Raw genomic sequence first — 23877 nt, 5'->3', positions numbered from 1 at the left:
CCAAATATCGAAAGGTGTCCTCCTGAGACACCACCTGCCCATCAAGGCTAACCTCCTCCTCGTGCCCATCAGGCACAACCCTAGTAGCACTATATACAAAATTTAGTAAAACAGTGTACAAAATGTAGTAATGCCGGAATAATTTTTTTACTATCCAAGTTGGTAATTTACTTACTATATTTTGTATACTATGTTACTATATTTTGTGTACTTCTTACTAGGGGGGTAGAATAAACTATTGTACACTCACACTTAGTTTAGTGTTCCTATATCCACATGTATGTGTCCTACCTACTATATGTAAAATTTCAGTAATAAATATTTTTATTGTGGACTATGCAAGTTATTAATATATGTGGATCTATAATGGCAAATACCAAATAGTAAATCTACCAATGACATCTTACATATACGTATTAAACATCTACATGTACATGTGGATTTGTTTCTAGAATTCTTTTGAATTCCTTTGTTTTTTGGCTTGGGATAAAAGCTTAGCCTGGTCAGTATTTACAATCATAGTACTGACCATTTTGTAGAAATGTAGAGGATTCCAGTTTGGGGCACAATATAATCAAATAGCAAAGCCGTTTAAAGTTTCTTATTTCACTTAAATAGACACAGAATTACCATGTTTTGTTGAAAAATAACATGAGAAAGTAAGATTCGGATTTTGTACTGTACTTCCTTAACAGTATCATGCTGGCCAACAGTAACTGTATCTCACATGCACTCGCAGGAATGTTGCTTCATGCATTTGGTGTCATCCTTGCAATAGTCGTTCCTGCTATGACTGCAGGCCTTAGATTGTTGTTCACAAAGAATGCAATGAATTGGTAACAATGAGATCTTTCTGGACTTACTATGATGTCTTTTCATTTTTGTTGTCACTTCTATTCCAATTATTTGGCAACTTCAGCATGCAATTTTTTTTTCCTCATACAAGTTAGGATAAGGCAGCAACCATGTGGCGTGGTTGGCATGGGCTATCCTACCATAATTTGTCTTATGTCTCCCACTGCTCTTCCATATTGCATTATCCTCCTATGTCTCCCACTGCTCTTTTCATATTGCATTATCTCTCCTTTATGACGCTGCCTCATTATCATCTGCTGCTTGCAAGGACATACACCCAATCTATGCTTGTTGTGCAATAGTAATGTTTCTCCTGTCCTGTTGGAAACCTGAGGCATTGGTTTATCCTTCAATAACTTTATTTGACCACCTTCAGACTTAAAACATGGGCCCTAAAAATCATATTTTTTTCTACATGGGCTATTTTTTGAAATACTTAAAAGTGAACATTTCCTTTTAATTCCATTTAGTTCATGTTATTTCCAATTAAAGTTTACATGTTTATATTTGTTAATTTTGTGCATGCAGGTTTGCTCACCCTTGTTTGGCATTTTTTATGTTTGTCCCGGCATCATTGGTCGGTTTATTGCTGCCGAGGATCATATGGGTATTTTTCTTATACAGAGCATGTAGTTTGTATTATGCTTCTGCCATTTCATTTGTTTGCACTTTGCATGCTTGTATATTAAGTCATTTGGCATTGATGATGAAGAACACAAATGTTGCGTGTATATTGTGCTAGTAATTGATAAAAAAGAGAAAAGTTCCACTTTTCACGCAGTCTAAAAACCGTCAGAGTTGTAGTATCGAACTTTTGAAACAGTGTGCTTTTAAACCTCAGATGGTTTCACAAGCGGGTTTGGGTGACTTGGATGTGACATGTCGTTTGTTGCTCGTTTATGTCACTGCCATGAAGAAAAAAACACTAAGAGATTTTTTTAGTTTTTTTTACAAATTTGATTGAAAACTTCCACAAATTTTAAATATGGAAATGTAGACTTCGTCGATTTAAAATAGTAGTTCGGCTTGCATGCTAGTTCTTTTCTGTTGACCAAACATTGCACACAACTATCTTTTCAGCTGTGTTTCTGTATATAATCTTTCAGTCAGGAGAATTAGATTTTAGTCAAGTCAATTGCTTCTGTTCTATAGCTCGATTGCAGAGTAAAATTAGAGTGCCTATGTTACTTTTTATGCTGAGACAATTAGGGTTCAATGAATAATGGTACTTTTATTTGTGAGGCAAATCAGTTTGTATGAGCTATAAGGTTTTAGAACATTGACAAATCTGCATAATCTGTTTCATTAATAGGATGTACAGTTACATGTAACTTGTTGATTTTGACAGTAAAGCACATGGAAATTAGTCATGATATTTTCTTATGTTCAATGCTCTTGGTTGTCATCCAGTGAAACTGCCATGTTGGTAGTAGCTTATACCTTTCAATTAAAAGAACTTGGTTCTTATATTTTAGGGGCTATCAGAGCAATCACACTTTTGGGGTGCTTTTGGTCTCTATTCTCTAGTAACTCTGGTAAGTTTTTTACCACCTTCACTTTCATTTATGCTGTTGCTTAATACTTAATTTCTATCTGACTTTCTCAAGATGATTCTTAGCAATACCTTGAGTGTGGTTGTTTACTTGTTATGTTATCTTAGTTGTCTCATAAACTTTACATAAAACCTGGTTTAACCTTTCATGGGAACCTCTCTCTCTACTCACTTCCAGGACCATCTCCAGCTCTTTTTATAGTTGAGGCTTTAGAGGTACCCATGAAAGGTTATCTTAGTTGTCTCACTGTCCAATTGTCAACTCTTCTTCTTTTGTTTACTTTTACTGTAGGAGATGTGTGTATGTGCACGCACGCATGAGGTAGGGGTGGGGGGTTCCATCACCATCTGGTTACCAGTGGTTATTGTGGTGTTTAAGGATACAGACCTGGAGGAGGATGCCTTAAAGATGAACACAAATCATATCATCGGCCCGAGTGTCTAGGGGCTTACGAGTACCGCGCCCGAGTAGGCACCTGTAACGGATAAGGACAAGAGTGTTATTTCGAGGATTCTGCATTCGAGGAGAGATGTCCCCCAGAACTTTGGGTCACCTGATCATATCGTATCCCCCAAATATAGCTACCAAACCAGGCGAAGCCATGCCAAAGGGAATGTTCACCTTGGGGGGGGGGGTGTCCCATCACCATCTGGTTACCAGTGGTTATTGTGGTGCGTAAGGATACACACTTGGAGGAGGACGCCTTACAGATGAACACAAATCATATCATCGGCCCGACTGTCTAGGGGCTTACGAGTACCGCGCCCAAGTAGGCACCTGTAACGGATAAGGACAAGAGTGTTATTTGGAGGATTCTGCATTGTAGGAGAGATGTCCCCTAGAACTTTGGGTCACCTGATCATATCGTATCCCCCAAATATAGCTACCAAACCAGGCGAAGCCATGCCGAAGGGAATGTTCACCTGGGGGGGGGGGGTCCCATCACCATCTGGTTACCAGTGGTTATTGTGGTGCGTAAGGATACACACCTGGAGGAGGACGCCTTACAGATGAACACAAATCATATCATCGGCCCGAGTGTCTAGGGGCTTACGAGTACTGTGCCCAAGTAGGCACCTGTAACGGATAAGGACAAGAGTGTTATTTCGAGGATTCTGCATTGTAGGAGAGATGTCCCCCAGAACTTTGGTTCACCTGATCATATCGTATCCCCCAAATATAGCTACCAAACCAGGCGAAGCCATGCCAAAGGGAATGGTCACCCAGGAGCCCCATGCCCGTCACCTAGCTTAGTAGATTGGAAAACATCATTATGATTCTCTTATTGATAAATATGAAGACATGTAGGCAGAACATAGGGCTATTACCTCTTCTGAGGGCATGAACGTAGGTAAAACCATCGGTCACCTTCATCGCCGATGAGATCCCTTCAGGCACCGCCCCTCTCTACTCACTTCCAGGACCATCTCCAGATCGTACGATCGGCGATACATTTTATTATCCACATTTGGCACCCACCTTGGGGCCTGCGCGGATCGCCTTAGGCGATTCTCCACCAACCAAGATGACTTTCCGGGCAACCTTCATCTAGATCATGATGATTGTCATTTTTTCTAGCATGAAGAAGCAATCTAGAGCAAAGGCGGCCATGACTGGACACGAAGAGGTCAGATAGTTTGCACCGCCTCCCAGTTGACCCGGTTCGTGAATGTTGGGGCAACGCTAGGCAACAGATGTGAGTAGGAGCTCTATGCGTTCCTCAAGGCCAATCGAGATGTATTTGCTTGGATTGTAGTTGACATGCCTGCGTACCCACGAGAAGTTGTCGAGCATCATCTCCATGTTTTTCTTGGCGCCAAACCAATGCAATAGAAGCTCCGGAGGTTCGCCCTTGATAGGAAGGTTGTCATACAAGAGGTAGTTGATTGACTTAGGGCGGCATCAAAAACTCAGACTGCTAAGCTATGCTAAGCTAAGCCAGTGCTAGTCCCGAACTCTAATGGCGAGGGGAGGATGTGTGTGTGGGCTTTACCGACCTCAACAAGGTTTGTCCCGAAGATTCCTACCCATTCCCCCGGATGAGTGAGATAATTGACTCGACGTCGGGATGTGAGTTTCTTTGTCCCCTACATGCATACTTCGCCTACCATCAAGCGACTATGAAGCCAGAGGACAAGGAAAAAACATTGTTCACCACCCCTTTGGGGCCTTTTGATATGTCAAAATGCCCTTCTGACTCAAGAACGAGGCACCAACTATCAACGTGCCATGAGATACACCTTCGAAGATCAAATCGGGCAAAACATGGAAGTGTACATTGGCGACTTGGTGGTGAAGCCTAGAAAAAGAGCGACCTGCTACCTGACTTGAATGAGACATTTGAGAACCTAAGAAGGAACCACATCAAACTCAACCTCAAGAAATGTGTCTTTGGAGTCGACCCTAGGAAACTCCTCGGTTTTAAGATCTCATTTGCAGTATAGAGATCAACCTGACAAAGATCCTAGGAAACCCTAGGAAACTCCTCGGGTTCCCAGCCCCCCCCCCCCCTCAAGAAATGTGTCTTTGGAGTCGACCCTAGGAAACTCCTCGGTTTTAAGATCTCATTTGCAGTATAGAGATCAACCTGACAAAGATCCTAGGAAACCCCTAGGAAACTCCTCGGGTTCCCACCCCCCCCCCCCCCAAGATCGCCCCCAGTCGTCGATTTCGGCCCACTTTTGGCACAAATTGGCCTACTTTCGCCGCAAATTGGCCCACTTTGGGCCCATATTCGGTGTGCTTCGGCACAAATTCAATAGAAGCTAATTTTTATCACATAGAAAATCAATACAAATCAAATAGTTCAACAAATCAATGCAAATCAAATAGTTCAACAAATAAAAACTCATTTCATCACACGTCGAGCTAGGCGTTGCCCTTGAGCCTCCATATGTGCTCCACCAGATTGTGCTGCAGTTGTTGATGCACCTGCGGGTCTCGGATCTCCTGACACATATTGAGGAAGGCAGTCCAGGTTGCCGGTAGCTGGTGATCAACTTGGGCAAGAGGACCCTGCCCGTAATATGGTTCAGTGTCAAACACTGGCTCTTCCTGCTCGCTCTCAATGATCATGTTGTGCAAGATGACACAGCAAGTCATGACCTCCCACATGTGATCTTTCGACCAGGTCTAAGCGGGGTACCGGACAAGAGCAAATCAAGATTGGAGCACACCAAATGCCCGCTCGACATCCTTCCTGCAAGCCTCCTGACACTTGGCAAAGTAGGTGTTCTTGGCTCCTGGCACAGGTTTGCGATAGTCTTCACAAATGTGGACCATCTTGGATAGATGCCATATGCTAGGTAGTATCCCTTGTTGTAGTGGCGCCCATTGACCTTGAAGTTCACCGCAGGAGCATGACCTTCAACAAGCTTGGCAAAGACATTTGAGCACTGCAGTACGTTGATGTCATTGTGAGTTCCTGGCATACCAAAGGAGTGCCAAATCCAGAGGTCCTGTGTGGCCACTGCCTCAAGTACCACATTGCAACCTCCTTTGGCGCCTTTGTGCATCCCTTGCCAAGCAAATGGACGTTTTTTCCATGTCCAATGCATGCAGTCGATGCTTCCAAGCATCCCAGAAAATCCTCTTGCTCCATTCTGTGCTAGGATCCGAGCAGTGTCTTCAGCATTGGGTGATCGCAAGTATTGAGGTACACACACTGCCACCACTGCCCTGCAGAACTTGTACAAACACTCAATGGTCGTGGACTCGGCCATGCGTCCATAGTCCTGTGAATCACCGAGAGCTCCGCATGCAAGCATCCTCGTAGCTGCCGTGCACTTCTGGAGTGAGGTGAATCCAAGTGTGCCGGTGCAATCCTTCTTGCACTTGAAGTAGCTGTCGAACTCACAGATGGAATTCACAATCCTGAGGAAGAGCTTTCGGCTCATCTGATAACGGCGCCGAAATACTTTCTCGCCGTGCAATGGAGCATCGGCGAAGTAGTCGGCGTAGAGCAAGTAATAGCCTTCCAGTCGATGCCTCTGCTTTGCCTTTAGCCGGCCCGGCGTCGCCACCTCGCCGCGGCTTTGCATTGCTCGCGAACAGGCTGGCCAGAGCGGCGAGGACCATGAGATGCTCTTCGTCCTGGGCGTCGGACGTGCAAGATGCTTTTTGGCTGACAGTGGTGGCCCAGGCGCGGTTTTTCCTTCCGCCGGAGCCCCCAAGCGCCCCCCAATGCGCTGGGTTCGGCCTGGAATCGCCGGTCCAAAATATGTTTCGGCGTCCTGGGGGCGCGACTGGGGTTTTTTTTCGGCGTCGGCGCGAAAAAACTTGCCCTGTGGGGCCTGTGGGGGGCGCGAGTGGAGATGCTCTAAGCTCGGAGGATATTGAAATGGGTGGCGGGGCTCGACAGATTTTCGTATGTTTCGCCTCCCATACTGCCATCAAGTCGTAAGCACTCACTGATTTTGTACTCGACTGCTTGAGAAAATCCAGCATGACCTTTGGACACTCATTTTTAGGTTGGTCAACCTATGCGGAGCAGGGCTTGGTATCGTACTCATCTCCTCACAAGTAGACTCCATCTGGTACGCAATCCAGCTCCACTTCACGGCCACCAACAACATGGCGAATATGGGAGTTTGCTGGCAGGTCTACTAGTAGCTTTTTACCTTGGGGGTGTGTTTGGCTTCTGTCATAGGAGTGGAACGGCATGTGTCGGTTCCGTCCCTAGAACCAATTCTCGTGTCTGGATCATCAAAGGAACTAGAACCAACTGATTCCAGAGAATGTTATATTCCCTGTGTATGCAGTTTTGAGTGGTCTCTCCAAATCGGGCGGACGACACCTCGTCTCTCTCGCTCACCTCCTTGGTCTCCTCTCCAGCGCGTGGACGCCTCTGCACGCCGTCGTCGCTCGCAACCTTTTGCGCCTCGGCCGCACGAACTTCAGACGTTGCACGCTAGGGACCCCGTCGTCGCTCGCGACCTTCTGCGCCTCAGCCACACGATCTCCACCAGTCGCTCCCGCTCTCCCCGTACCCGACTTCCCGCCTCACCTGCTTGAGCCAACGGGGAGCGGCTGGGGCGGGGATGCCTCCTAGACGGAGGCTCACGACGCCCACGGGGGTTTTGTCGAGGAACACGAGGCGGGTGAGGTGGGAGGCTGGAGAAGTAGACCGAGTAGCTGGTAGCGGAGGCTGGAGAAGGTGATAGATCAAATTTTGGCATTCTGCCCCTAGGAACCATTCCATCCTACCTCATTCTCTTCTTGCCAAACGTCAAGATGGAATCATTCAATGGTTCCCTGACATTCTACTTGGTTTTGGAACCAAACACACCCTTGGTGTCCGCCGCTTGCTGTTGAAAAGAGATTCCCAAGAGTTGGTGAGACAAGCCCGCAGGGAGTATCAAATCTTGAGCCCGACCATGGTAACATACCTTTGGGACGTTCGCAAGCTGGAATAGGGGTTGTCGGCTTGGATTTTAGGCGTATTCCAAGATGAGAAAATCACCACGTCAACAAACTCACGCGACTGACTTCCGCATGAACTTGAGGAAACCTCGTGGTCTTCATAGAGAAGCTCCTCAAGCCGTCAATACCGCAAGCAAGCGATGTACTCCCTATGTCCCAAAATTCTTGTCCTAGATTTGTCCACGAGACCTGTCGACGACCTGGGCCATCACTAGGGATTGATGTGCTAAAAGGTGTCGCGGGGCGACTTGTGGCACCGCTTGATAGTGAAGAATCATGGATGGCCCTTCTGGACAACGTCCTCTATCAAAGTGGACGAGACGAAGTGCTCATGCGGTGCATCTCTCAGATACATGGTAGAAATCTACTCGATGAAATCTATGGTGGGATGTACTGAGCTCATGCTTCCTTCTGAACCCTGGTATGGAAGGCCTTCAGAAAAGGTTTCTACAGGCCTATGGCCCTTTGTGATGCAAGCAAACCTGTGAAGAAATGTAGGGTTTGTCAATATCACGTCCGAATTTTTTTACCAATCTGCTCAAGTACTGCAAACGATACCCCTATCGTGGCCCTTCGTGACCCGAGTTCCGAATTTATACCTCAACCCATTTCAAGTTCCTATTTGTGGCGGTTGATACCTTCACCAAGTGGATTGAGGCGGAACCAATCACCAACCCCACCATGGTCGCCACAATACGCTTCTTTGGCAAGAATGTGGTAACCCACTATGGGGTGCCTAGCCCCGCACCATAACCAAAAACGGGCCCAATTCTGAGCCTTTTTGCTTTTTTATCTCCACGGCGACATGGGAACCGAGTTGTGCTTTGTGTCAGCGGCACGTCCCTAGAACAACTGCTGGTTGAACAGGCCAAGGGGTTAATTGTATCATATCTGCAACTGGCGTATGGAGTTGAAGCTGTGTTCACTCATGGGATAAATTCGGGTCCACTTGTGCCCAAATGTTCAACGAGGACAAAGAACCCTAGCAGCAAGTGGATGACCTAATTTTTCTTGAGGAGCAGCGGGACATGGACATGATCTGCTCTGTGGGATACCAACATGCACTGTGTCGATACCATGAGAAAAAGTCTCCTGAAAATTCGCGAAGTGATATTGTCCTATGGATACATGACCGTAGTGCAACAACAAGCTCTTATCAAGGTGGGAAGGGCCTTTAGAGGTAGTCAAGCAACTGCGTCCCGGGGCATACCACATTACCAATTCCAATGGTGAAATATACCTATCGAGCTGGAGCATTGATCAACCTAGGAAATTCTACGTCTGAAAGCCTCCTTGCTCTTGTGTATCCTTCACCCAAAGGCGGAACTTCCTTGGAGAAAGGGTAGGGGCTGGAGGAAGGGAAGTACCATTTCAATAAGTTTGTATTACCCTTAAACAGAAGAATTTTTCTACCTAACTTGCCCTCGTAAGAGCATGGGAAACGCCCATGTTGCGGAGGCATTCTCTTCTTGGATTTTTCACAAGAGTCATTTCCCCCCGAGAAACGTGAGCAACACTTCCATCGCGAAAGACATGGAGATGAATTTCGCTGCCTTCGCCACCGGTCAGGGAAGTCTGTTGGGAGCTCGGTGCAATGAAGGAACTCTGGACAAGCCTTTGGGCGAAACACTTCCAAGAGAGCAAAGTAGTTCGCAAGCATGTTTTGGCATGTGTTCCAGACATGATCATGCTGCACTCTGGGAAGGTGCACAAAGCCGCGTACTTTGCCTCCGTTGGCACCGCCATTTCCTCCCTTGTCCTCAGCAGAAGGTCAGGGAGATTCACCATAGTGCCCATGACTTCCCTTTGTAATTAAGGACGTCGGCCAGGTGCTCAGACAAGAAGGCGGCGAAGCTATGGGCGTCAGCCATTTCTTTCGTTAGGGCCTCAAGCCGCTGTTTGTTTCCAAGGAACATCACAACTGCTGGACCCCTTGTTCTTTTCTGTGTAGACAGGTTGAAAGGCGAACCACTCCTGCTCTAGTGAATCTTTGTGCACTCAGAGACCAGCCACCTGGTGCTCCAGGGACTCCACGATTTGAGGTACCAGAGTAACTACCGCGCAGCCAGACAATGGCCGTGCCCTCAATACCTCCTTGGCCGCCTCTAAATAGGCGACCAACCCAGGGTTTGGCAGCAAGAGTACCGCCTTGGTCGCCTCTAAACAGGCGATCAACCCAGGGGTTGGCAGCAAGAGTACCGCTGGCTGGCCCTCGCTGGGAGGTGTTGGCTGGCCACCTGAGGGATTCGTCTCAACATCCCTCGGGTGAGAATTTTTCATCGGAGGTGGCTAAACAGATTCTTCTTCCCGCGGAACATCGGAAACTTACCGCTCCACTCCGAGGTACGCTTGTCGTATATGTAACATATTTAACTAGCCCTTTGTGTAAGAGACGGCTGGGCCACCTAGAAGCTAGTGACACTCCAGAGGTTGGTGGGAGCTTTATGGTTGGACAAGGACAGACTCGGAGCATCTCCCGATGAAGAAGAATAAGACTGATCGGAGATCACCCTTTTCCTCTTGCTCTTCAAGGAGGTGAGAAGAACTGGGGCCGCAACAGCCCGCAGCATGGAAGGCCCACTTTCGAGTCGATTACCAAAGCACAACCTCGTTTTGAGTGCTGACGGAGGCATTCTCGGTGAGTAAGGGTACCCACTCGAAGGAGGATGCCTTACGGGTGAATCCGGTCCTGTCTAGGAGCTTCCGGGTCGCACACCCCACTATGCCTGAGTAGGCACTCGTAAGGGATAAAAGTACATGGACGCTATTTTGGGGATCCTATAGCTGTGGGAGATATGTCCCCTAAACTATGGGTCACTTGATTATATCGTATCCCATGAAGATAGCTACCAAACTATCGACCTTCATCCACCTATATGGCTATATAAGGACCAGGCAAAGCCCAGCCAATGGGAAGGGTCACGCAGGAGCCTCGTACCTATCACGTGGTTTAGTAGACACAATTGTAATTCTCTTATTGATCAAGAAAGATAGCCAGACAGCCATCACCCATCTAGGGGCCTGAACCTAGGCACCACCCCTCTCTCTACTCACTTCCACGAGAAGATTGGCGATGCATTACTGGTTTTACACTGCTCAAATGTCATCATACGAATATCTGAATGTGCCACTGCCTGTTTTTTGATGCATTGTTACCTAGAAAAAAAATACTATAAGACCAATCAAGTAAGAGGCGATGAACTGTTAAGAAAGTTTTCTTCTTTCCTCCTTAAAGGATTTATGTTCATTATTTTAATAGTCATCCCATTTGCTTAAATACAAGCAAATCCATATTAATTGACGCTGATTTAGTATAAAGTTGTACTAATTTTGTACTGAGCAAGCGTCAATTAATTTGGATCGGAGTGAGTAGAATTTTAAATTTACATTTAAAGTTGGAACATCTCTTTGTGGATCGACATTTTTTTCTGTTTTCAGTGGGCAACTTGGGACTTGGCATGTGCATCCTGTATATGGCAAACCTATTTCTCATGTATAGCACTACTGGTCGACAACCAGAAGCCTTGTTTGTAGAAATACTAGTTGAATCATGTTATACTGTTGACTTCTTCATGCACAAGCACAACACAAATGTGAAACATGCATATTGTGGAGGATAAGACCACATCATTGCAACTACAGAGCAATTAATTTAGTTAATCTTCATATGTTCCAAACTTGTTTGAATTTCTAACATATTTATTGTAGACAAAAAGTTTTCTCGCCTAACACCTGCTTTGGGCTGTTGCTATATCATTTGGTGCAGGCTTACATGCTAGCTGGGCTAAGTGGAGGTTTTCTAACATTTTTTATTTCCATGTCCCTTCTTCTTGGGCGATTTATCTCTGGCATCAGCAGGAAGCAGTTGGGCCAACAATCACCTAAGTAACCGTACTCTTATACTATTTTATCTTGTTGAATTATTGTGTTTATTGCAATAATGGCATTAACAATTTTGCTTCTTCACTTTAATAATAAACACAACTTTTTGTTTGTGGCAATCCGTCCCTAGAAATATCAGAAGGCCAGTTATACTGCTTTTGGATGTTGGTATTCAGGGTCGGAGATTCAGCTGTTTGGGTGGCCTCGGTATTGATAGCTGGAAACACTCGCTAATATCAAGCCTCGCTCGTGCCCACATGCGTACAAGGAAAAAGACATAGCCTAATAAGGACTTCTAGACCAATACTAATACTCCTTAATACCTCCGCTCAAATGCAAAGTGTATGCAATAGCATTGCATTTGAAGAAGTGTAACACTAGAAAAAAAATGATGGTCTGAACTACACAGCAGTGCTGCACATGACTCTTCCAGTGCGGTTGCCTCTAGCTATGCGCTCGCGACCGAACATCTATTTCTACCTCCAGCAGTTCATTGGGCCGCCTGTTGCTGATCCTAGCCCACGCGTGCACTTGCCTAAAATCTCTCCTCTATACACTCCCTTACGATTACCCATCTCTCCCCTATCGCTGTCACCCTCCGATCCTCTGCATCTTCTTCAAAGACAGGCGAGAAACACTGGGGACATGAGACAAAACACACAAAGGACGAGAAAAAGAAGCTCTGGTCGAGCACATTCAGGCAAATGCAGATTCTGACGGCAGCAGAGAAAATTAAAAAAAAATGAAAAGGCTCTGCTGGAGCAAAACATAGTTCCCAGATTAGTGTTATCTAATTGCCACATTATTTGTTATCAAGTTGTCATATTAGTTGTCAGATTAGTTCCCAATCTTTCCGTCCCAGCTCCCGCCCTGTTCCCAGATTAGTTGTATGAAGTTGTCAGATTAATTATTATCAGTTGCCAGATTAATTGTATGAAGTGGCTAGATTGGTTGCTATTAGTTGCCATATTAGTTAGTTATCCATAGTTGCCAGATTAGTTGAATCAAGCTTGCCGATATGTTTGCCGAGCATGACATTTTTGTGCCAATCCGTTGCCAAATATCGCAGCGGTCCACGCTTTGAGGCAGGGTGATGTGAGCACAACCAGCAGGTGCTCGCTTGAGAACCCCAGGTTCCCCTCCACCCCCTCCTCGTCAGCTCGTCGGCGATTACGAATTTGGCTACCTTGGGAAACCAAGCACCACCTGCAAAAACCAACCGCTGCAACAGAAGAGAAAGCTTAGTGCGGCTGGGCAAGTCGGGCGCTCACCTGAAGGGACAAATTACCCAACTGAGGGAAAGATAAACCCCCTCGTCAATAGGGTGGCCCCAATCACACGACGTGTGCCCGCGGTATGCTGTCTCTAGCTGCACGATTGAAGGCACACATATCTCTGCGCCGTTGCACGGGAGAATGTTTGTGCGTACGTCTACTATTTAGATTTTCCCGAAAATGATAATCCAAAATCCGTGTGCTGAGAGTGTTGTCGTAGCATGAAGAGTCTTCAAAATCTGTTTGAGTCAAGCCAAAGGGGATAACTAAGAAGATAGCGCATTAGAGGAAGACACCACATCAGTAGAAGATACAAGGCAAGTATCAAGAGAAGATGGGTGTCAAAAGAAGATGACACATCAAGGAATGAAACATTGCACACAAAATCATAACCTAAGAAAACCGGCGGCATAAGAAGCTTGGCGGCAAGAGAATGGGCATAGAAAGAAGCCACTAAATTCCTGTAGAAAACAACAAGGACCATGTAGGCCACGAAAGTTGTATAGAAAGGACCAGGACCAGAAAAAGAAGGCTGACACAAAAGTTTGGTGGACTCGCATGGCATGAGAAACACGGAAGAGCAACGGATTTGGTGGACACAGCAGAATATTTAGAGAGCTAGAAGGTAGGAAGCACACACGAGACAAATATGCAAAAGTCATCGTGTATGCAGAAGGGGCTGCGCAGAAAGCCGTTCACATTAGATGCCGAAAAGGATCAGCAAAGAACAGCAACTAGTGGACGAGCACTCAACACTAATGACAATTGTAAACTCAGATCTTAGATATAATGAATGGCGACAATCACCACTCGTCATCTCTTCATTTGATGTTTATTCTATGTCAAAATGCAGCCACCTCATATTCATCTAGTAATCTACATGGGGATGCTAACTTTTTTTTTACCATTGTTACTATACGTGATGTGAACCGAGTCATGAAGACATGGTTATTGAATGTGAGAGATGGCGCTCCGCTCATGCTCCCCTACCCGCTCCCTAGCCTAGCCTAGCCCCCCACCAGCCTCGCCGCCGTCGAATCCTCGCCGGTAGCCTTCCCTCCTACCCTTCCCTTCCTCCCTGGCCATGGCCTCCGCCGATGCCCGTTCCGGCGACTCTAGCCCCGACGGTCGCATCCGCTAGAGCGGTTCTGCGGGCGAGTCCTCTGACTCGCGCTCCTACCGCGAGGTCGTCAGCACCCCGCCGGCCCCGCGCTCCCCCCTCGCCGGCCGCGCCGCGCCCGGCCCTGTTGCTGTTCCGCTCGACTGCGCCGGCCGCCCGCGTTCTGGCCGCCGCTCGCCTGGGACCACGCTTGGAGGTCCATCGCATCAATGGAGGCCCCGTGCTCGACGCCGATAGATTCCAGCAGCCGCGGCGGAGGAACCGTCGCTCGCGCGCGCGACGCGCGGCCACCCCTCCCTCCCATCGCCGCCGTCGCAGCCCGTCGCCCGAGGAAGTCGCCGGCCTGTGCTTCAGGTGCCTGGAGGCCGGACACCGGGTGCGGGCCTGCACCAACCCCGTGCGCTGCCGTCGCTGCCTCATCTCCGGCCACGAGTCCAGCTGCTGCGAGACGCTGTTGCCCGGTGACCACCGTGCGCAGCCTCCGGCGGCTCACCGTCGTGGGCCAGACATCTCGCCGTGCAACCCCCCCCCCCCCCCCCCCCCCCCCCCCCCCCCCCCCCCCCCCCCCCCCCCCCCCCCCCCCCCCCCCCCCCCCCCCCCCCCCCAACTCCCCCGCCACGCCGCTCCGCCGCGCAACACCCCACCGCCGCCCCCGCCGCCCGCCTCTACGCCGGTGCGTGTCACCATCGAGATGGAGGTGCTTGCGCGCGGCATGGTGGCCACCATCACCGGCACCAGGCCCTCTGTCTCCTCGGCCGACGTGGAGGCAACCTTGCATGCCATGTTCGACCTGCAGCCTAGCGACTTCACTGTACACAAGCATGCCCCGGAGGACTTTCTCATCATCTTCTCCTCGCGGCTGACCATGGACCGGATGGCCGGCGACCACCTCATCAACGCCGCCCACTTTACCCTGCTGCTCCGCCCTTGGTGCAAGCTCGCCCGCGCCACTACTGGGAGCTTTGCATTCTCTGTGCAGCTGGAGCTTCGCGGCATCCCAGCTCAGGCATGGCACCTGTCCACGGCCGAGCACATCCTTGGGACTGGCTGTTGGGTTGAGCGGCTGCACCCGGATACGCGTTCCCTCCTCGGCTATGCGGGACGCGGGTCGTGTGGTTCCATTCATCATGCCTTCGCCCCCTCCTGCCGCCGCCATCGGGGACGCTGACTTGGGCTGCCCCTCCCCCGCGGCCCAGGAACCCAGACGCATATTGCAAAGGCCCACGCCTCCTGATGCCCATGCCAGTAGGCCCGCTTCCCCAAGCCCGTCGACGCCGCAATCCACCCTTGTGTCTCATGCGCCTCACATGCGTAGCGCAGGGCGTTTTGCCACGCCGCCAATCACTCTGCAACGAACCAGACAGCCGGCCCCTGTCAGCTCCTGGACCCTTGGAGACTTCCTCGCCGCGGCAACAAAGCCGCGGCAACAAAGCAGACTTGCTCTGCCCTCCCCAACCCTGCGCGCAAACGACGCTGGCAGCCCCTGAACTTCTCGCGCCGCGGACGATCTGCCACCGTTGCGAAGGCCAAGCCCGGCGTGCCGCCCACCGCTGAGCGCTGTGCGCAGGTCCAGATACTGCGCACCCTTGGCATCATCGGCACCGATCAGGTGATCTCCGCCGAGGCCATGAAGGCATACGATGGGGTCTTTGCTGTGCCCCTCTCTCATGCCGTGTTGACGGCCATTGCCGCGCTTGTTGGCCGCGTGCTACCCGCCGACCCATCCCCAACGCCTATCACCACGGTGATCTCGGGCAGCTTGATCGAGGCCTAGCCACGTCGATGCGCGCCCATTCGTCGACCTCTGCCTAATGGTCGAGCTCCGGGTCATGCAGCAGCTCCACCCGCGCCGCACCATTCCTACCATATCCCTCTACGCCAACGACGTAATTCTCCTGTGCCAGTGCCACCCCTTGCCGGATGATATTGCGGCGGTGAAGGAGATCTTGCAGCTCTTTGGGCGCGCCTCCGGCCTGCACGTGAACTTCTAGAAGAGCGCTACGGCCCTCGTCCGCTGCGACACCGTGGACGCTGCTCATGTTGTCGCGCACCTGGGATGCCCCATCGTCGAATTCCCGCTCACTTACTTGGGCATCCCGCCCACGCTGCGTTGCCCCATTGCTGCCCAGCTCCAACCCGTCGTCGACAAGGTCGCTGGGAAGCTACCCTTCTGGAAGGCTTGGCTCATGAACAAAGCCGGTCGCCTTGCCTTCGTCAAGGCTGTCTTGAGCGCGATCCCCATACATCAGCTCCTTGTGCTTGCGCCGCCAAAGAAGACCATCAAACTCTTGGAGAAGATTGAAAGAGGATTCCTTTGGGCTGGCCGCGCCGAGGCCAATGGTGGCAATTGCCACGTCAACTGGCGGCGCGTCTGTCGGCCTATCCAGTTCGGTGGCCTTGGCGTTCACGACCTCGAGCGCACCGGCCTCGCCCTTCGCATGCGGTGGCAATGGCTCAGCCAAGTCAATGATAGCAGGGCCTGGAGCGGCCTTGACTTGCAATTCGCGCCCGAGGAGCGCGCGCTCTTCTTCGCCTCCACTACCATGACTATTGGCAATGGCCAACACACCCTGTTCCTGGGAGGACAGATGGATAAACAGGCGTGCGATCCGCGAGATCGCGCCTCTCCTTTATGCTCTCATCCCCAAACGGCGTCGCAAGTCCAGAACTGTAGCGGACGGCCTTCATGCGAACCAATGGGCCACGGACATCCACGGCATGATTGGCATCCCGGAGATTGGAGAATACCTACGCCTCTGGCACATGCTCGCTGAAACTTTCCTCAGCGACGCACCAGACTGCATTCGCTGGAAGTGGACCGCGAACGGCGAGTACTCCGCCAAGTCCGCATACCTTGCCACTTTTCATGGCTCCACCAGATGCCAGGCTTGGAAGCTTACCTGGAAGTGCTGGGCACCGCCTCGGGTGCGCTTCTTCCACTGGCTTGCCAACCTCGACCGGTGCTGGACGGCCAATCGCCTAGCGCGACGCAACCTGCCGCACCCACAGCGTTGCCCACTTTGCGATCAGGCTCCGGAGACGATTCATCATCTTCTCCTGGAGTGCCCTTTCAACCGCGAAGTGTGGCACGAGATCCTCTCATGGCTGCGCCTCTCCTGCCCGCTGCCCAATGATGATGCCACTCTCCACGACTGGTGGCGCTCTGCAAGACATGACACCCCTAAACCTATGCACAAGGGATTGGCCTCCGCTGCCTTGCTCGTCCCTTGGATGATTTGGAAGCATCGCAATGGATGCATGTTTGACGGCGCACCACCATCGGTTACCTCCCTGACTGCTAGGATTAAGAGGCCGCACTCTGGGCCAGAGCTGGAGCCTTAGGGCTCCGGGCCATCTTGCCACAGACCTGGGATGTCCACTAGTGTGCCTGTACTCACCTTGTAAATCTGCCTCCTAGGAGGATTGTACCAAACCCCTTCTTTCCAATACAATGAAATGCAAAAGTCTTTTGCGTTTTCTCGAGAAAAAAAAACTATACGTGATGTTTACACAAAAGTAGTTTTTGCGAACCATATATTTGCTTACTGAAATGTTGATCTCCATGATGTTATTGTTTTATATGCTTTTAGGATCTGTTTATGCTTGTGATATTGACAAATAATGTGCAGGTCATTGTTTGGATATGTGATACCAATGATCCCGTGTCTCCTGTATTGTCTTTACTATGGAGGGTTCCTTATCCAGTTTTTGATTGAAAAGATGGGAATGATGGGATCTCTTCCAAAACCATATGGTTAGTAATTTTATGGTTCTATCTGATTTCACTTTAGAATTTCTCCAGGTTGTTGCCATTCACGAAGTTTGTTGGGAATAGTTGAAAACCATAATTCCATTGATCAGCCGCATGCCAATTGATTTTGTTTGATACACAAGGGAAATTTAATCTGATATCATAAGCTTGAAAATGCTGTTATCTTTGCTATGATGCCTGGTCGTTAACTCTAGCAATTGTCATCTATTGATATTAGGGACTACTTAATCATGATATGGTCTTTTGCAGGACATTTTGTTCCTGATATTATTGTTGGAGCCATGGTTGGATTGGTAGTGGGTTGGTGTTTTGGTCCATTAGCACCTATTGTTAGCTGTTGGTTGGCCAAAGCATCCATTCTGCATGGCTTTTTGCAAATTACAGTGGTTGCTATGGCTGTTTCATCCCAAGTATTTCCTTACAGCACCGAAGCACCAAAACGAGTTGTGCTTCAACACACCTTTGTCACAGGTTTGTTTCTTTGTGGGCTACTGGAATCATCAGAAAAATAATCATCAATGGTTGTATAGTTTTTTGAACTGAAAACTGTGTGAGTGGCCCGGACAGTAAAATGAAGGAAAATGTACCGAGGGATTCACGTTCATGTAATTTGTTCTAACCGCATGATGCTTTGACTGTCACCACGGATAGACGGCAGATCCCCCCCCCCCCCCCCCCCCCCCCCCCCCCCCCCGCCCCCCCCCCCCCCCCCCCCCCCCCCGCCGCATTGGCCCTCGGAAGCCTCCCTGGGACCCTAAAAAACTTGGCTACGGCCCTACCCGCCGGTTCTAGGCCCCTGCGGTCCATTCTTCCCTCAGTCCTGTCTCCACAAACCCCAGCTCGCTCGCCCACTCCGCCATTGCTGCTCCCACCACCTGTTGCCGGCTCTCACCCTCCATCAGCCTGCTGCCGCAACTCCCTGAGCCATCACTGCCACTCCCTGCAACGCGCCTGCAGGTGGCCATCATGCCTCCCACCTCCCTCTCTCCACCTCCCTTTCCCAGCTCCCATATCTCCCAGATCCAGTCCACGATCGTAGCGGCTCGAGGGTGATGGATCTGCAAGCACAGAGTATATACAGTGGAAAGGGAGATTTGCGACAGAATAAGGGGAGACTACAAACCCTAAAGCTAAGGAAGACTGTATAATACTAGTTGAGTCACTGTAAGAAGGAAGGTTTATTTCCTTTCAGAAGGCATATCTGTATTTGGTTGCTACTAAGCAATGTTTTGATTTTGATTATCATTTGGTCTTCTTGAACTAAATCAAAAACTGAAAACATGGCGTGTCTCAATCAAGAACTGACATCAAGTTTTTCTTTCAAAAAGTTCTAGTGATTGAAAACTCAACTGACTTTTCAAACGCCCATGAATATTTTGCTGGGACAATAATTTTCTGCATATAAGATATCTGCTACAAAAACCCTTCTGTCAGCTTGTGGGCTACATGTTTTTATGCTTTATTTTATCATAACAAGAGTCTCCTGGTATTCTACGTCTGCACTCTTATGCTTTAATATGGATGCAAGAAGAACTGAAGAATTACCTTAGCTTATGGATATCTGTGGTCTGTCGACCAGATGTTGAACTTAGGAACTATGATAGTATTCCTTTATGCTGCATGTTTGATGACATTTTCAGATGCTAGTAACATTGTGGAGTCAAACTATGGTTTCTCTGTGGTTGATGCTAATTCGTTGGAGTTTGTTTTCAACAACGCACCTGAGGCAGCAAAATGGCTAAAAGATAACTCAGAGTTATCCTTAAAAGAAAAATATCGATCTGATAGAAGCACGTGGGTGGTAAGTAAATTTTCTCGAAAACATTGATAATGTGACATCCAGGCAAATCCTTGCAAGTACCTTCTATTGCAGCAATCTATTGTTAGGTTAGTAAATATGCTTTGCCTTTTGTGGTGGAGCATTATCTGGGCCTGCATGAGGGACCCCTAGTTAATGTAGAAAATTTGTGATAAACAGGACAGGATGATCATTCATCACAAATAGGATGACCAATAAGTAGTGTAGGAGGTTGAATATATTTTCTAGAATACATGCATAAATGAAAGATTTTGCTATCCTTTGTTCTTAGTATTTGCTTGAGTTTGTCTTATTTTGCAGGCATTATATCCTGTCCCTTTCTTGTTCTCTGGAAGTTTGAAGTTTCCTGCACAGACTGAAGAGATTAGAAAGCACCACCAGCATTTCCCCCAGCTAGTTGTTCAGAAGACATCAAGTAACAATTGGAACCGACGGATGCATCTACAGCTCTCACTTGGGTAAAAATTTAACTACCATGGTGCCAAACATAAAAACTAAAGAAAGCAATCTTTAAACCATGATGTCACATTTTTTTCCATTTTTTAATATGTTATATGTGTCAGTTCATTATCAGAGGTTTGGACCACTTCGCTCAATATTACTGGTCCATTATCGAATTGGTCTTTTGCTGACAACACACTTCCAGGTGCTTATATTTACTCCCTGCTATTCATTTACTTTTTCTTCTTTTAGCTATCAAGAGGCTAATACTTTATTGTGGTTACCTTCATCAGCTCCTCAAACTGTAAGCCGTGGACCACCATCATATATCTGTCGACTTACTGGACAAAGTAATGAGAATTGGTCTTTCTGGTTAGAGGTAATGATATAGGCTTCGTCATCACCCATAGTAGTAGGTGCTTCCTCCACTTCACTTTACCTGTCAACCAAACTGTCCAGTTTATTTAACCTGTCCAACTGACCTGTAGTAGTACTCCTAATTAACAACCCTTTTGCTTTATCTAATTGATGGGCACAATTATCGTGAAACAGCAATTACGAATAAACATGACATATAGCAAAACAAACGGAGTATTGTTTCGTTTGTGACTGAAGTAAATTATACTGACACGTATAGCTTAAAGTTCATTTACTTGAAATAATAAGCAGCTTTCTGAAATAATTGCAGGCAAACTCTTCCGAACCACTGAGAATCGATGTGGCTGTACTAGACCAGTTTCTTGTTGATAGCACGAAAGAACTGAAGAGCCTCTTTCCAAGTTGGGCAGATATGACAGTCTTCACCACATTTTTCTCAACTTACTATTTGTAAACTCTATATAATTGTTAATCTGTGTATTTAGGAGGGGGGAATTAAATAGGTATGCTATGTTTCGGGGGCAGGGTGTATTCTTCTCCCCAGTAGGTGGTGCTGGTCTTGATGTCACCTTATTTGTAATATCGTCATAACAATAATTTAATATATAGCGGTTTCAAAAAGGAAAAACCTGAAACAAAAATAAACTGGTATAGCGGCCCCAAATATTCACCGTGTAACATGTACTCCATTCATTTTATAAGGTGGAAACAATTTTTAGAGTCAACTTTGACCATCAATTTGATCAATGAAATGTGGGTTATATGTGTTACATTACATCATTAAATTCATATTCAGAAGTTGTCATGGTAAGTCATGACTCAAATATTATGTTCAAAGTTACATCTCGGATTGCATGTGTGCTTTATAAATTGAAATAGAGGGAGTATGTGCTAGAAAACTAGAATTGTCCGTGAACTAAGTTTAGAATGAAACCAAATATGGTCCCCACTTCTTCCTTCGTTGTTCATTGCAAAACATCCATGAAAATCCAAACTCCTTGTTAAACCTTCAACCCACTTGTTAATTTGCGTTTGTATCACACAGAAATTGCGGGGGCTTGGTTTAGTTTTCCATGGAGATACATAAACTGGTGGAAGTGGTGGAACACCCTTCCCACCCAGCGGTACAATCTCCTTACCCGAAAGTGCGTTCGTTGCATTTATGGCTGCTGCACTCACAACGGCATTAGTAAGGTCCAGAATTTTCTTTGCACTAGACACAAGGTCTTCATTATCTTCTTTTTCTCCCCCTGATTGATCGGGCTTCTTTTACTATCCTCGGTAACATCCATCTTATCTACTCCCTCCGTCCGTGAATAAGTGTGTACATCTAGCTTTTGTTTTAAGTCTCAGTTTTAAAATTTTGACCAACTTTATAGAAAATAATAGTAACATATATGACATCAAATTGATAGATTATCAAAGTACATTTCAAAACGAATCTAGTGATACTAATTTGGTGTCATAAATGCTTTTACTTTTTCCTAGAAAGGTGGTCAAAGTTTTAAAACTTTGACTTAAGACAAAAGCTACATGTACACTTATTCATGGACGGAGGGAGTAGATCAGCATTCGCTATCGATCTTTTGGTAGAAGCAGAAGCATCATCGCCCCTTCCCCCCGCACCAAACCTCCTCTTCCCCCCCCCCCCATGAATGGACGCGCCCCCTGTCATGGGAATCAGTCTGGCAGTAAGAGTACAAGGTGCGTAAGAGGAGGCAAGGTCTTAGCTACGACGACACACAAGTTTACAAGTTTAGGCCCCTCTCGGAGGAGGTAAAAGCCCTACGTCTCGGTGCCTTGGAAGGCTTGTCGACTGAATATGTGTGAAAGTTATAGGTGGTGTGAACCCTTGTGCCAGAGGAGGGGGTGGCTTATATAGAGTGCGCCAGGCCCCTCGCAGCCCTCGGTTACACATGGTTCAATGTGAGTTAAGACTGGGACGTTACTGGTAACACCTGCTATTAATGATGTTTATGGCGACGGAGTGAATGCCTGACTGTTGCCATCCTGGGGTGACCTTAGGCCTTCTGTACTCCGAGTGATTCTTTATATGGTCGAGTGATGTTAATATGGCAGAGTGGAATTGGGATATCGAGTGGAATCTTGCGTCGAGTGGATTACACTTCATGGTGATTTCAGTCAGTATCTTCTGTTGAACTCCGTATGTCCCTAACTTTAGGGCAGTGTCCTTGGGTAGGGTGTCTAGGCCAGGCCTAAGACCCTACCCTAGGTACATGTCATCGTCATTTGCCCCCGAATGATTGAGGTCCGAGTGAAGAAGGGTGAAGTTGGTTCCGACCTGATTCAATGCTTCAAAGGCGTTTCATCAAGGTCTTGAAAGCATACTGATACTTTAACCCTGCATCAGTCGCCTTGATCGATTCTGGCTTCTGAGATCACCGAGGGAATTATGCTGCTAATCTTTGAGTAAATTGGAACATGATATCTTTGATGCGGTCGACTGCTCTGCGGTCTCCGGATCTCACGGGGTTCGAAATTTTGGAGAAGCGCGTGGGACGGGGAGTGGCGCAGTAAGCGGAGCGAGTAGATAGGGGCTCCTCGATCTTCGCGCCGCCTTTTTCACCACGTATCGAGCCCACGCCTGTTAAGAGATGCGATAGGATTGCTCGGGCCCATAGATCAGCCACTCGGAAGCGGGCCCATAAAAAGCGGCGTTGCCGATGCGAGGTACTGTGCACTCCATTCGTTCCCCTTTCTCGCCACTTCTCCGCCTCGCCTCTTCCTGCCCCCACGCCTTCGCCCGTTCCTCTTGAGCTCCGCCGCCATGGTGAAGGAGAAGACCACGGCTTTGGAGCGTGCGAAGAAGGCGATGATGAAGGGAAAAAAGATGGCTCGGGGGTCATCGTCGCGGTCCGGTCTGCCCCCTGGTTGGATCCAGGGGGACTGGATCCGCTCTACCATCGTGAAGGAAGACTTAGAAAATCTCGCCAACGATGGCTTGATTGCTCATGGATCCCGGAGGTTGCCAGAGGGGAAATCTGAGCCCCAGCCGCGCGAGGGTGAGCGTGTCCTCCTCACCACCCACGTCAACCGAGGTTTCTCCCTGCCCCCACATCCATTCTTTCGGTTTTTTTGAACTTCTTCAGTGCTCAGATCCACCACTTTCCTCCCAACACAATCTCGTACCTTGCCGCATTTGTTTCAATGTGCGAGAACTTCCTTGGGTGTCAGCTACACTAGGGCCTGTTCAAACACATTTTCACTTGTCGATCTCAGTCGGTGAAGAAAGCCAGCCCAGATGACAAAAAGATGCACGTTATCCAAATGTGTGGGGGATTAGGGATCCAAACGAGAGGTAGGAGTACTTCCCCCCCATGACCTTTCCCGAGTCAGTTAGA

At 48.2% G+C, this 23877-nt stretch overlaps 2 protein-coding genes across 2 annotated transcripts in view; both read left to right on the top strand.

Moving 5' to 3' along the window:
- The window catches only part of LOC125537246 (endoplasmic reticulum metallopeptidase 1), a gene marked incomplete at its 5' end in the record, with an annotated part of 28609 nt that extends 7324 nt beyond the window's left edge, over positions 1–21285 (top strand). Inside the window, 11 exon segments of the mRNA XM_048700547.1 lie at positions 740–836; positions 1384–1462; positions 2331–2390; positions 11596–11714; positions 17735–17859; positions 18127–18348; positions 19518–19678; positions 19997–20154; positions 20260–20342; positions 20431–20516; positions 20826–21285. Coding sequence (XP_048556504.1) covers positions 740–836; positions 1384–1462; positions 2331–2390; positions 11596–11714; positions 17735–17859; positions 18127–18348; positions 19518–19678; positions 19997–20154; positions 20260–20342; positions 20431–20516; positions 20826–20969 — 1334 coding nt within the window.
- LOC125537247 (vegetative cell wall protein gp1-like) lies at positions 11793–17588 on the top strand. Its single transcript, XM_048700548.1, has one exon. It carries the CDS (start codon positions 14083–14085, stop codon positions 15271–15273), a length of 1191 nt encoding a protein of 396 aa, XP_048556505.1. The 5' UTR covers positions 11793–14082; the 3' UTR covers positions 15274–17588.
- Positions 21286–23877: the final 2592 nt, after the last annotated feature.

The sequence above is a fragment of the Triticum urartu genome, chromosome 2 (genome assembly GCF_003073215.2).
Source record: "Triticum urartu cultivar G1812 chromosome 2, Tu2.1, whole genome shotgun sequence".
In the NCBI taxonomy this organism is placed as follows: Eukaryota; Viridiplantae; Streptophyta; class Magnoliopsida; order Poales; family Poaceae; genus Triticum; species Triticum urartu.
This window is presented reverse-complemented; position numbering and strand designations above follow the sequence as displayed.

What these genes read in the sequence shown, in the direction of transcription:
- LOC125537247 (XM_048700548.1), top strand. Translation starts at nt 14,083, where the DNA reads ATGCCCGTTCCGGCGACTCTAGCCCCGACGGTCGCATCCGCTAGAGCG.